This window comes from Oncorhynchus keta, chromosome 18 (genome assembly GCF_023373465.1).
Source record: "Oncorhynchus keta strain PuntledgeMale-10-30-2019 chromosome 18, Oket_V2, whole genome shotgun sequence".
Classification (NCBI taxonomy): domain Eukaryota; kingdom Metazoa; phylum Chordata; class Actinopteri; order Salmoniformes; family Salmonidae; genus Oncorhynchus; species Oncorhynchus keta.
In genome coordinates, this window is record NC_068438.1 from 3,207,253 (window position 1) to 3,219,404 (window position 12,152).

General features: G+C 46.0%; 1 protein-coding gene across 7 annotated transcripts in view; it reads right to left on the minus strand.

The window, feature by feature from the left end:
* Positions 1 to 12,152, minus strand: part of LOC118396802 (dedicator of cytokinesis protein 10-like) — a 183,140-nt gene that overhangs the window by 24,282 nt on the left and 146,706 nt on the right. For 6 of the 7 annotated variants that reach the window (XM_052467187.1, XM_052467186.1, XM_052467190.1 and 3 more), the window contains exons 37-45: positions 11,736 to 11,802; positions 9,599 to 9,646; positions 5,931 to 6,035; positions 4,304 to 4,413; positions 3,850 to 3,965; positions 2,993 to 3,130; positions 2,597 to 2,779; positions 2,190 to 2,300; positions 1,425 to 1,640 (exon numbers count right to left, since the gene is read on the minus strand). In XM_052467187.1, coding sequence (XP_052323147.1) covers positions 1,425 to 1,640; positions 2,190 to 2,300; positions 2,597 to 2,779; positions 2,993 to 3,130; positions 3,850 to 3,965; positions 4,304 to 4,413; positions 5,931 to 6,035; positions 9,599 to 9,646; positions 11,736 to 11,802 — 1,094 coding nt within the window. The remainder of the gene's footprint in view (positions 1 to 1,424; positions 1,641 to 2,189; positions 2,301 to 2,596; positions 2,780 to 2,992; positions 3,131 to 3,849; positions 3,966 to 4,303; positions 4,414 to 5,930; positions 6,036 to 9,598; positions 9,647 to 11,735; positions 11,803 to 12,152) is intronic. The other variant, XM_052467191.1, reaches the window with a different exon arrangement.

Below are 12,152 nucleotides of genomic sequence, written 5' to 3' on the forward strand. Positions count from 1 at the left end.
CCACCAGAGCTGTTGCCAGATCATTTATTGTTAATTTCTCTACCGTAAAGCCGACTTCCAACGTTGTTTTGTAGAATTTGTCAGTACGTTCAACGCCTCACAACCGCAGATCACATGTCGCCACTCCAGCCCAGGACCTCCACATCTGGCTTCTTGACCTGCGGGATCGTCTGAGACCAGCCACCTGGACTGATGAAACTATGGATTTGCACAACAGAAGAATTTCTGCACAAAGGGCAACTGGGGGGCTTCAGGGAAGCTCATCTGCATGCTCGTAGTCCTCACCAGGGTCTTGACCTGACTGCAGTTTGGCGTTGTAAACGACTTCAGCGGGAAAATGCTCATCTTTGATGGCCACTTGCACACTGGAAGTGTGCTCTTAACGGATGAATCCCGGTTTCAATTGTACCAGGTAGATGGTACGTGTATGGCATTGTGTGGGCAAGCGATTCACTGATGTCAACGTTGTGAACAGAGTTCCCCATGGTGGCAGTGGGGTTATGGTATGGGCAGGCATAAGCTACAGACAACGAATCACAATTGTATTTTATTGATGGCAATTTGAATGCAAAGAGATACCATGTTGAGATCCTGAGGACCATTGTCGTGCCATTCATCCGCCGCCATCACCTCATGTTTCAGCATGAAAATGCACGGTCCCATGACGCAATTCTCTGTACACAATTCCTAGAAGCTGAAAATGTCCCAGTTCTTCCATGGCCTGCATACTCATGTCAGCCATTGAGCATGTTTGGGATGCTCTGGATCGGCGTGTTCCAGTTCCCACCAACGTCCAGCAACTTCGCACAGCCATTGAAGAGAAGTGGGATAACATTTCACAGAACACAATCGACAGCCTGATCAACTCTATGGGAAGGAGATGTGTCGCGCTGCACAAGGCAAATGGTGATCACACCAGATACTGACTGGTTTTCCCATTCCACGCCCCCCACCTTTAAAAAGAAAAAGTTCTGTGAATAACAGATGCACATCTGTATTCCCAGTCATGTGAAATCCATAGATTAGGGCCTAATGAATCTATTTCAACTGACTGATTTCCTTATATGAACTGTAACTCAGTAAAAACGTTGAAATTGTTGCATGTTGCGTTTGTATTTTTGATCCGTGTAATTTAGTCTTGCCTAAACAAAGGGGATGAATACTTATGCCACAACTATTTTTTTAGTTACTTCTGTAGAATTTTCTTTTCACTTTGACATTATAGAGCATTTTGCGCAGATCTATGACAACAAAATATATAATTCATTTCAGTCCCACTTTGTAACGCAACAAAAGGTGAAAATAATCCAAGGGGGTGAATGATTATATGATACCCACTGCACACACCTCTGTACCCTGTATACACAACATAGCATCAGATCACACAACCCATAACATATCCCAGTAACCCAGTCCTACTGTACCTCTGAGAGGTCTCCGTTGCGGACGTGTATCTTGGCCATGCTCTCCAGCCAGGTGCGCCGGAGCTCGGGGGTGCTGGCGTAGGAGTTGGCCAGGCTGTACTGCAAGTCCACCAGCATCTCCGGGTCCTTCTCGTGCTCCTTCATCTGCGACGTGGCCATCAGCACCGTGCGGATCCGCTTGGTCAGGTCTTTCACCTCGGCAGGGAGCGGTGTGTTCTGGGAGGGCGGATGGATCAAACACGATGACGTCACAGTTCATAAAAGGTTTTATTGTCCTTTTTGCCCGTAAACACAGGCAAAGGGTTTGTGGCTTCTGTGTGGCTCAGCTACAAGAAACGATGTTCATGACGTCACATCAGATCAAACACGGGCAGTATACACAGTCGCAGACATTATTAGTCACTAGAGGGAGTTAAGAGAGGAATCACTAACACTAATTCCTCAACACCAGGGCTGACACCCAAATAAACATCACCCTATTGCCATAGCTGGCCCCTAGACTAACTTACCAATCAAAAAATGTTTTGCTGACAAGGGCTAATTGAGTGACTATTAGTGACTGACATTACAAGAGAAAAACTGTTGATACACAGCGAAATTTAGAAATTGCACCTTGTGTTGTCTAATTTTCTACCTCGTAAGTTGACACCCCAATTGAGTTCCCCCGCCAGTTGCCCATCCCTGATATACACTGTAGTGAAGTTTAAAGGGAATAGGGTGCCATTTGGGATGCAAAACATTTCTCACTCCAGTCCCTGTTCTCACCTTGAGAGGAGCATCGCCGTTGGCAAAGTTATTGATGATGGCCAGAGACTGTTGGAAGCGTGAGCCTCCGATGCCAGCATCCGCAATCAGCTGACTCACTGCCTTGATCAGCTGGAGGGATGGAGGAAGGAGAGGAGGGAAAGGGAACGAGAGTGAAGGTGACGCTAATCACACCCGCTCTGAAACAGTGTGGCGATGTGTGTGTGTGGTCTCTGATCGGCTGCCAAACTGTCTGTTTCAGAGGTAAACAAAGCCATAGAAATATTGTGGCCTTTCTCTATCCAGACCCTGTGTTCACCGAACAAAACAGTGAAAATAAAGAAAGCTCTGGCACACACACACACATATATATCCACCCCCACACCAAGACCCACACCACACACATCCCTCCATCCCCGCTGACTGACCTGTAGGTGGGAGCGGACGATGGACTTTCCCTTGGTGAACTCAAAGTTTTTCCTCATGAAGAAGTAGAGGAGTGCGGAGGCCTCAGTCTGGGTGGAGCTGGAGCGGTGGTTACAACACTTCAGGATCTCGTAGCACAGGCAGCCACACAGGTCCGCTTTACCCTGGAAGAACGCAGAGGGGAACTAGAGAGACAGAGGGTGTAAGAAGGGAAGTAAGTAAAGGGATAGAGAGAAGAGATGAGGTTAAATAAGAAGAGAGTAGGGAAGGAGAGAAAGGACGAGAAAGAGGGACAGAGAGAGAGAGAGAGAGAGTTCAGCGTCAATAATGTAATATGAAGTCAGTTAGTGTGCATGGGTTCCCCATGGTGTTAGAGAGCTATCAGCCAGTACACAGACCTTCTGTATGAAGAGGCGCAGGGCAGCGAAGACGTGTCTCAGGGTGCTGGTGGACTGATTGATCTGGAAGAAGAGGAGGTAGGTGTCGAACACCTTCTTCATCAGCAGGTTCTGACCCTCGTCCTGCAGTAACTGTTTCTGTGGGAGAGAATGAACAACAATCAACATATGTGCTTCCCAAATGGCACCCTATTCCTTATCTCGTCCACCAGCCGGCACTGCGGTACCAATTGAGTCTGGAAATAAGGGTACCCTATTCCATATATAGTGCACTATTTTTGACCAGGGCCTATAGGGCTCTTGTCAAAATTAGTGCACTATATAGAGAAAATGGTGCCATTTGGGACACAGACGTAATATGAATCACAAAAGACAAAAAAAGCAGCATGTCTAGGTTGCCGGGTTGCTTTACAGAGTATAGCAATTATAGATATTGAGGGACAGCTAACTTGAGGACTGAGGAGTGCACCGTAACCTACAAGAACAACAGAAGATACAAATCCCTAGCTTGGAATACAAACTGAATATCTCAGATTCAGTGAAGTGAAACAATAGTAAATAGTTAAACAGATTTCAGGCGAAAAAGTCACTGTAGTTCCTAGTAATAACCACAAGGTGGCAGTGGCGTATTAAATTAGGCTCATGAATGACAGGTCTAGGATAAGGCAAAATTCTAGAAATTTCCCCTACGATTCCCAGGTTTTCCCGAAATCCTGGTTGGATTTCCTGTTTATTCCCTCGAGATTCCAGGAATCTTCCAACCGGGATTTCGGGAAAGTTGAGCAACCGTAACAGGTCTGTAAGTTGTCAGGATCGGTGTTTGACCATTCAGACAGTGGTCAGTGTTGTTGTCTGACCTTGTGGTGATGGACAAAGAGGCCCAGGACATCCAGTACGATGAGGGCCACCTCGGTGGACAGATTGGCCTCGATGTCCGTCGGGCTCAGGTGGTCACCCTCTGGGATGTTCCCATCTGAGGGAAGGACAGGAAAAAGGGCAACGGTACAGCAGCACAGCTAGCAACAACAGCCCAACCCTAACCCTAGCAATAACCCTCACGCACCTAACAAAAGACAACACTAGAGACAGAATTATAATAGCTAAGTAATGTTACTTAGCACTGTAATAGATAAGAAATAGCACTATTGGCAGTTGGTAAAAGTAAAACAAGCTATTGGTCTAGGACAACAAAAGCTAACTTAACCAACTAAATAACAGAACACATTGATGTGAAATAAACAGTTTTGAAATGGGACCGGGGTGGCATTGCCCAGCAGTGTTGTTAGGTGGGAGTACTCGGGGGGACATTACCAGTCTCCATCATCTGCAGCAGCTTGGGGTTGGTCAGGGCGTTCTTGGCCCGGATGATGGGCATTGTCTGGGAGCGGGCGTGCCGATGGCCATCCTGTCCTGACAGCATCCTGGTGACCAGACGGGGGTCAAACACACAACACATAACTTTCAACCTCACAAGGGGTGGTGTTCAGCAGAGACGAAACAGGTGAAAGCGTTTTGAAACAAAGAGAGATACTCTGTCAACTTATCCAATAGGAACGCTCATTTGACCCGTTTCATAATGTCTTGCGTTTCGTGAACACGACACCCAATATATTCACTCCACCTCGAAAACAGCCTGTAATTCTGCACTGCCGCCCAAACCCAAACGGACCAGTAGACCCTATGCACTTGTGGAGATCTGAGAGGACGTGATTGGTATAAGCAATATGGGGAAATGTTCAATGAACCTTTGAGGACCATTTATTGACTGCACCTGTCAAATCTTATCAGATCTCCACAAGTGCATAGGGCGTAAGGGTCCAGGGGTCCATTTGGGATTGGTCCTAAGTGTGTGAAAATGTCTAAGAAAACAACATCCCCTGTAAGGTGACGACACACATGTTAATGCGACCACGTAGTTAAACGGGATTGCCGCTAAGACAGGGATCCTATTTTTAATGAGGGAGGATATGCAGACAAAGGACTAGCCAATTACACCACGCCACACGTATGGTAGACACTGGGGGGCATGCTGGGCAAACAGAGTGGCCACCACACTATGTCACATGACACACTCACAATGTCCACCATGGATGGTCACTTGTTCAGGACCATGAAGACGACACTGATGAGCAGCAATGGTGAACCATTGTAAGTCGCTCTGGATAAGAGCGTCTGCTAAATGACTTAAATGTAAATGAACTAAACTCATAACAGGACAAATGGGGTTCACAAACTCGGCTGGTTTAAGCCCTATTTATAGTGTCCTGGACTAAAAACCTATAGTTTACTGGACAAACATGGAGTTGAGGGATATAGAGGCAGAGTCGAGCTTTTCTGTTCCACTTTATTTAGAGCTTTCGTTCAGTAAGCTATACATTTTTGTCCAGTAACCCCCCAAATGTAAGACACCCAGCTATTGTTACATACACTGCCTGTAGAAAGTCTACACCCCCTTTAACTTTTTTTCACATTTTGTTGCGTTACAAAGAGGGATTCAAATTGGTTTAATTGTCCTTTTTCGATCTACACGCATTCTACAATAAAACTGTAACGTTACATTTTGGGGGGAAAAAGTCAAGGGGTCTGAATACTTTCTGAACTCCACTGTATTTATCACCATTTTCACCGTGGTGACAACCTGAACTATATTATACTGGCTCTGATATCTTACTTTCACATGGTCCTTTCCAGGCCAGCAGAGTACAGCTCGGCTCAGCTCTGCTCAGTAGTGTGTAAAGGGTACGTGTGTGTGCGAGTATGTGTCGGACGCTGTGTGGATCTCCGAGGTGAAGTTTCCCCTAGGTACAGATTCCCCTCCCCCGGTCCTAACCTTAACCATTAGTGGGGTAAACGCTAAACTGATCCAAGATCAGGTGGTAGGGAAAACTTCACCCCGCTCCCTGTGTGGAGGGCCCCCAGGTAGCGACTGTGTGTTTACCATTGAGGGAGCAGGCCTGTGGAGGGCTGGGTGGAATGGTTAGAGCCCTTCAGGGTGCCATTGTTCTGGGTGCCCTGGGCCAGCTTTACCACGGCCGCTAGCTTCCTGTTCACAAGCCAATGACACCAGCGTTAAGTAACAGCATCAGCATCATTATCATCATTATCATCATTACTCTTCCTCCTCGTTGTCAATTTGAACATCACGACCCAAATTTATCAAGCATCTCAGAGTAGGAGAGCTGATCTAGGATCAGTTTAGCCTTTCAGATCATAATGAATCAGATTATTATGGACAGGGGGGGGGGGTCCTGAACCTAGATCAGCACTCCTACTCTGAAACGCGTGATACATGTGGAATCAGGTGGGCTAAAGCCATCAAGCCAAGCAGAAAGAGGAGGGGGTCATTTCAGTATTGTACGCTGCCACAGCAAAGTAGCGGGGTTAGTGGCGTCAGATAGAGAAATAAATACATTTTTCCAATGTTAGGTTGAGGTTGCCGTTAGTTAGGAAGTATTTTAAGGGCTATAGAGCATTAGTTGGAAGCTAGTTTGCTTGCTGCCAATACATTAGCTAGTGTATGTGGTGACAGAGATGAACAGATGAATTGAGCCTAACAAGACCCGCTAATGCCATCTCAATTAGCAGATTTGTTAGTGCTCAGGTCAGTGATTCTACTACGGTCAGTACACACAGAGAATGTAGGGCAGCCGATGGAGGGATGATGGGGAGGAGGGATGGTCATCATGCCACATGAATGCTACATGATCATTAGCTTACATATGACAGCGGCAAAGCCATGCGAGTAGCCACACACACACACACACACACACACACACACACACACACACACACACACACACACACACACACACACACACACACACACACACACACACACACACACACACACACACACACACACAACAATATCACCAGCAGAAGTTTTAGGGTTAAACAGTAAGAAGTCAGTCTTCGCCGCACATGAAAGTGTGGCCATCAATACATGTGCAGTCACATGGACCATCCATTAACACATCGATACACACATCAACACGTGGAGCGTGGAGGAGAAAACACAGAGGGGGAGGCAAGAGCAAGGTCAACGGACACACATTCCAGTGTGATCAGTGTGTTAACATGTCATATCAGTGTTTACGAGTGTCTCATGCCTTATCAATGTTACAGAAACGCTGACAAGTGTCACGGCAAACAGACGTTTAGTGGATGGGTCCCAAATGGCACCCTATTTGCCTTTGTCTCATCCAAAATCAGTGGATCGGTCACATACACAGATGTGCAGGTGTTATAGCAGGTGCCTGCGAAATCCTTACGTTTCTAGCGTCAAACAGTGCGGGTAGGATGTCTCGCAAATACAACACAAACACACACAAATAATAAAACAAATCTAAACAAGAACTCAAGAAATCGCAGAACTGGTCCTAATAATAATCCAGGGCTAGATCTATTAGAGCCTGTGTCAGAATCTAGAATATAAATACATGATGTGTATAGACAGTATCTAATTAGGAAATAAAATGGTATGTACAGTAGTAGATATATTAGGATGAGCTATATTGAGAATACAGTAACAGTCAAAAGTGGAATCATGTACTAACCAAAAATGTGTTCAACAAATCAAAATAGATTTTAGATTCTTCAAAGTAGCCAACCCTTTGCCTTGATGACAGCTTTGCACACGCTTGGCATTCTCTCAACCAGCTTCATGAGGAATGCTTTTCCAACAGTCTTCAAAGAGTTCCCACATATGCTGAGCACTTGTAGGCTGATTTTCCTTCACCCTGCGATCCAACTCATCCCACACCATCTCAATTGTGTTGAGGTCGGGTGATTGTGGAGGCCAGGTCATCATTCCTCTTGTCCAGGTGGGATAGGGCAGTGTGCCCTACTACTACCCATAGGGGTAGTACACCCTGGTCAAAGGTAGTGCACTATAAAGGGAATAGGAGCAGGGGCCATAGGGCTCTGGTCAAAAGTAGTGCACCATAAAGTGAATAGGGTGCTATTTGGGACACAACCAGTGTTACAGGTGTGTTGTGTGTTACTGTATGGATGCTCCTGCTAGGCTGTATCCACTCAACAGAGAGATGTGCTGGAAATAAAAACCAATGAGGCGCAATTGACACGGAAAACGTTATAGGAATGTCTCAGCAAAACCTTTACAGAGCGCTGTGGATGCACAAGTCATCAGCATACTTCAAAAAAGAGCTCACACTGAGTTCAGACAGGCATCAAAGTGTTGGCGCCACAGAGAAGGAGAGAGAGAGAGAGACTATTCAAATTCCCCAGCAGCCTCTCTGATTAAGGTTGCATGTAACTTATCAGCCCCAGACAACGTATGTGACCCAAATGGCACCCTGTTCCCTTTATAGTGCACTTACGGGCTCTGGTCAAAAGTCTCCCAGCCCCTTCGTTTTTATTCTACTAATGCCTGACATGGTTAAAAACGCCACATTCCCAGCCTTTTGTTGGCTCTGACAAAAAGAGAACAAAAATAAAATATAAACGTCTCTGCTTTTTCTTCTTCTCCTTCACATTGAGGAGGAAATAAGGACAAATTAAATTAGACGTGAAGAGAAAAAGTCTGGCTGGGAAAGCCTATGACTGCTCCAGGATCCACGTACACAATGTGTACCCCAATATCTATATCTGACGTGTGAATTGAACAGCATCACACACTGGTTTGAGCTCACGAGAGCATATCCATGTGATCAGGCTCTTCACACACACACACACACACACACACACACACACACACACACACACACACACACACACACACACACACACACACACACACACACAACAAACAGATACCACAACAAACAGACACACACACACCAACACAGACACACACACACCAGCAAACAGACACACACACACCAACAAACAGACAGACACACACACACCAACAAACAGACAGACACACACACACCAACAAACAGACAGACACACACACACCAACAATCAGACAGACACACACACAAACAGATACAGCAAACAGACAGGACCCCCCCCCCATCCCCCAACTACCATGCTCTTGCCAACCACGACAGTGAGAAACGTCCCAGTTCGCCCACCTCGTTGTCAACATCTGTGTGTCTGCCATTAATCATCTCTCTCTCTCCCTCCCTCCCTCTATCGACTGCAGCCAGCAAGAGAACTATGGGGTTGGCAGGGGATCCACCCTCTTTCTTGTCTCCCCAGTAGATGCAGACACAAGCACAAACACACACAGACACACAGGCAGCAGCAGCTGTGGCTAGGGAGACAGTCAGTGAGCCCCACCCTGGATCCTTGGAGTAGTCTGGGTATGTGTGCATACGCATACAGTACACATATTCCGTTTATGTGTTTGTGTGTGACCGACTGTTGCATGTGCATATATTATGCACATTAAGTGTGTATGTGACTGTGTGTCAGTTGGGGGGAGGGTAGTTGAATGTGTGTGTGTGTGTGTGTGTATCTGGCTGTTGAGCAAACATTACATTTCAAATAATCTGACACAAGGTTCTGTTGCATGTCTTTCATTGATAAAACCAATGAAAACACACACACACACACACGCACACAAAAAACCTCTGAGTGGGAGGGGTTTTGCAGGTACATAGTATCAGCTAAAAGCCCCTGTGGAAGGCTGATACTTACCTGGCTATGTGGCGCTTCCCCAGGAATCTAAAGTGCTGGAGACACAGCCTGCATAGAGGAAGAGGAGAGACTGTGTATTAGGGTGTGTGTGTTGAGTATAAGTTTATAAGCACGTGTGTGCATGTGGGTATGTGTTGTGCGTGCATGCTGTCACAATACATGCTTGTGCAGTCACAATGTGTGTATGTATGTGTGTGCTGAGGAGAGGTACTACAGCACTGTGTGTCTTGGAGCTGTGTGTTATAAAAACTGAAGCTCCAGCAGACAGGAAAGTGAATTTACTGCAGTGAATTTACTGCAGAGCTGAGTGGAGGCTCGGGGAGAAAAGACTATTTTTCTCTCTCTCTCTCTCTCTCTCTCTCTCTCTCTCTCTCTCTCTCTCTCTCTCTCTCTCTCTCTCTCTCTCTCTCTCTCTCTCTCTCTCTCTCTCTCTCTCTCTCTCTCTCTCTCTCTCTCTCTCTCTCTCTCTCTCTCTCTCTCTCTCTCTCTCTCTCTCTCTCTCTCTCTCTCTCTCTCTCTCTCTCTCTCTCTCTCTCTCTCTCTCTCTCTCTCTCTCTCTCTCTCTCTCTCTCTCTCTCTCTCTCTCCTCTGCCAAGTCTCCCATTATTCCCTTCCTCCTCTGTCTCTCTCTGATATGTACACTTTCCTCCTTCCCTCCCTCCACATAATGAGAGGACAGAGTCATTAGTCCTACTAAAGTTCAACGACTAGTTCAAGTTCAACTAAGCCTATTAAAGTTCAACTTCAAGTTAGGTTTAGATTCAATCCAGACCGCAATTGTCATGCTGACTGCAGGAATGTCAACCAGAGCTGTTGCCAGAGAATTGAATGTTCATTTCTCTACCGTAAGCTGACTCCAACATCGTTTTAGAGAATTTGGCAGGGCATCCAACCGGCCTCACAGCCACAGACCACGTGAAGCCACGCGAGCCCAGGACCTCCACATCTGGCTTCTTCACCAGCGGGATCGTATGAAGAGGGGGTGGAGTATTTCTTTCTGTAAGAAAGCACTTTTGTAGGGAAAACCCCATTCTGATTGGCTGGGCCTGGCTCCCCAGTGGGTGGGCCTGGCTCCCCAGTGGGTGGGCCTGGCTCCCCAGTGGGTGGGCCTGGCTGCCAAGTGGCTGGGTCTATGCCCAAGGACCACCCATGGTTGCACCCCTGCCCAGTCATGTGAAAACCATAGATTAGGACCTAATACATTTATTTCAACTGACTGATTTCCTTTTATTAACTGTAACTCAGCAAAATCTTCTACATTTTTGCATGTTGGGTTTATATTTTTGTTCAGTATACATCTATGCGGTATGGTCCCCCCCAAAAAAATGTAATAATTTCTTCTCTTCCTCTATAGGCTTCTTCACAACAAATGTTAAAAGGAATGTACCATTTCTATTATACAATGTACAGTGTTTTAGTGAAGAATGGTGAATTGATCAATAATGTGAGGGGAAACGGTGGAACAGTGTTCCGCTGGAGGTGGGAGACACTGTTTATGTCCAGTTCAGTGGCAGGACGGTCTTTCGAAGCAACGCCAATCACTACAACACCGTCAGTGGGCTCCTGTTCTTCAGCATGTGATAGGCCTACAGTACAAGTATGCAGTGCGATACATTTTTATTGATTGACAAGACCGTTCATTTGGCAATGAATACATCACAACTGTGAATTAGATCACGACTGTTTTTTAAACACAAGTGTGATTCTTTTTGTAAAAGCTAGTGTTTTTTTTTTTTATCAGGTGTGGGGTGTTGCGTTATCGAACTACGATCACACATTTCATCTTTTGAGAATGTAAGCTTTTCTATTTCACCAAGGGGGGTCCTTTAGTAGGTTTCTTCTAGTCATCAAGCAAGAATATTGGAGACACCAGCACCAACACCCAACCACATTAAAGTGTAAGTCAGCGGAACAATTCTCATTAGTGTGCTCGAGTCAGCGAGGACACACTTAATATTCTCCATATTCTCCTTTTAATTCAACTTCTGCCCAGCTTTGCGTGGGTTCAACTGCTTATTTGAAGTCTGAAATGGGCAGCTGTGTCTTTGAAAATAAATGCAATGTACCTGTAGCCACCTGTAGTATAGTAGCCCATCTACACAGGGACAGAGGAAGTGTTAACACTGTGGATACTCACTCCAGGATGTTGACGAAGTCGGAGATCTCCTGGTGTATGGCTCGGTGCCAATAGGAAACCATCACCTCTGCAAATAGAAGAAAAAGGGCAGTGTTCTTATCACACGTACCTGTACTTGTACTACTTCACTGTGCAAAAGCAAGAAATTGACTAACAGTGCGTGCCAGTATCGCGATACTCTTTAAGTATCATGGCAAGGAAAACAAACAAACGAACGGCCTTATTTTCGTCATCCAGAGTCACTTCCCAAGCGTTAGCACCAATAAGGCATAGTTTAGACTTCTTCCCGTTTTCTTTTTGTTGCCATGGAAAATCCAGTATACTGGTATCGTAACAACCCTACTGTAGGCTACGGTCTGGTACGGAAGAGGTTAACACCAAGGTACCAGCTTCCCAAGCTACTGCAGTGTGGGCTTA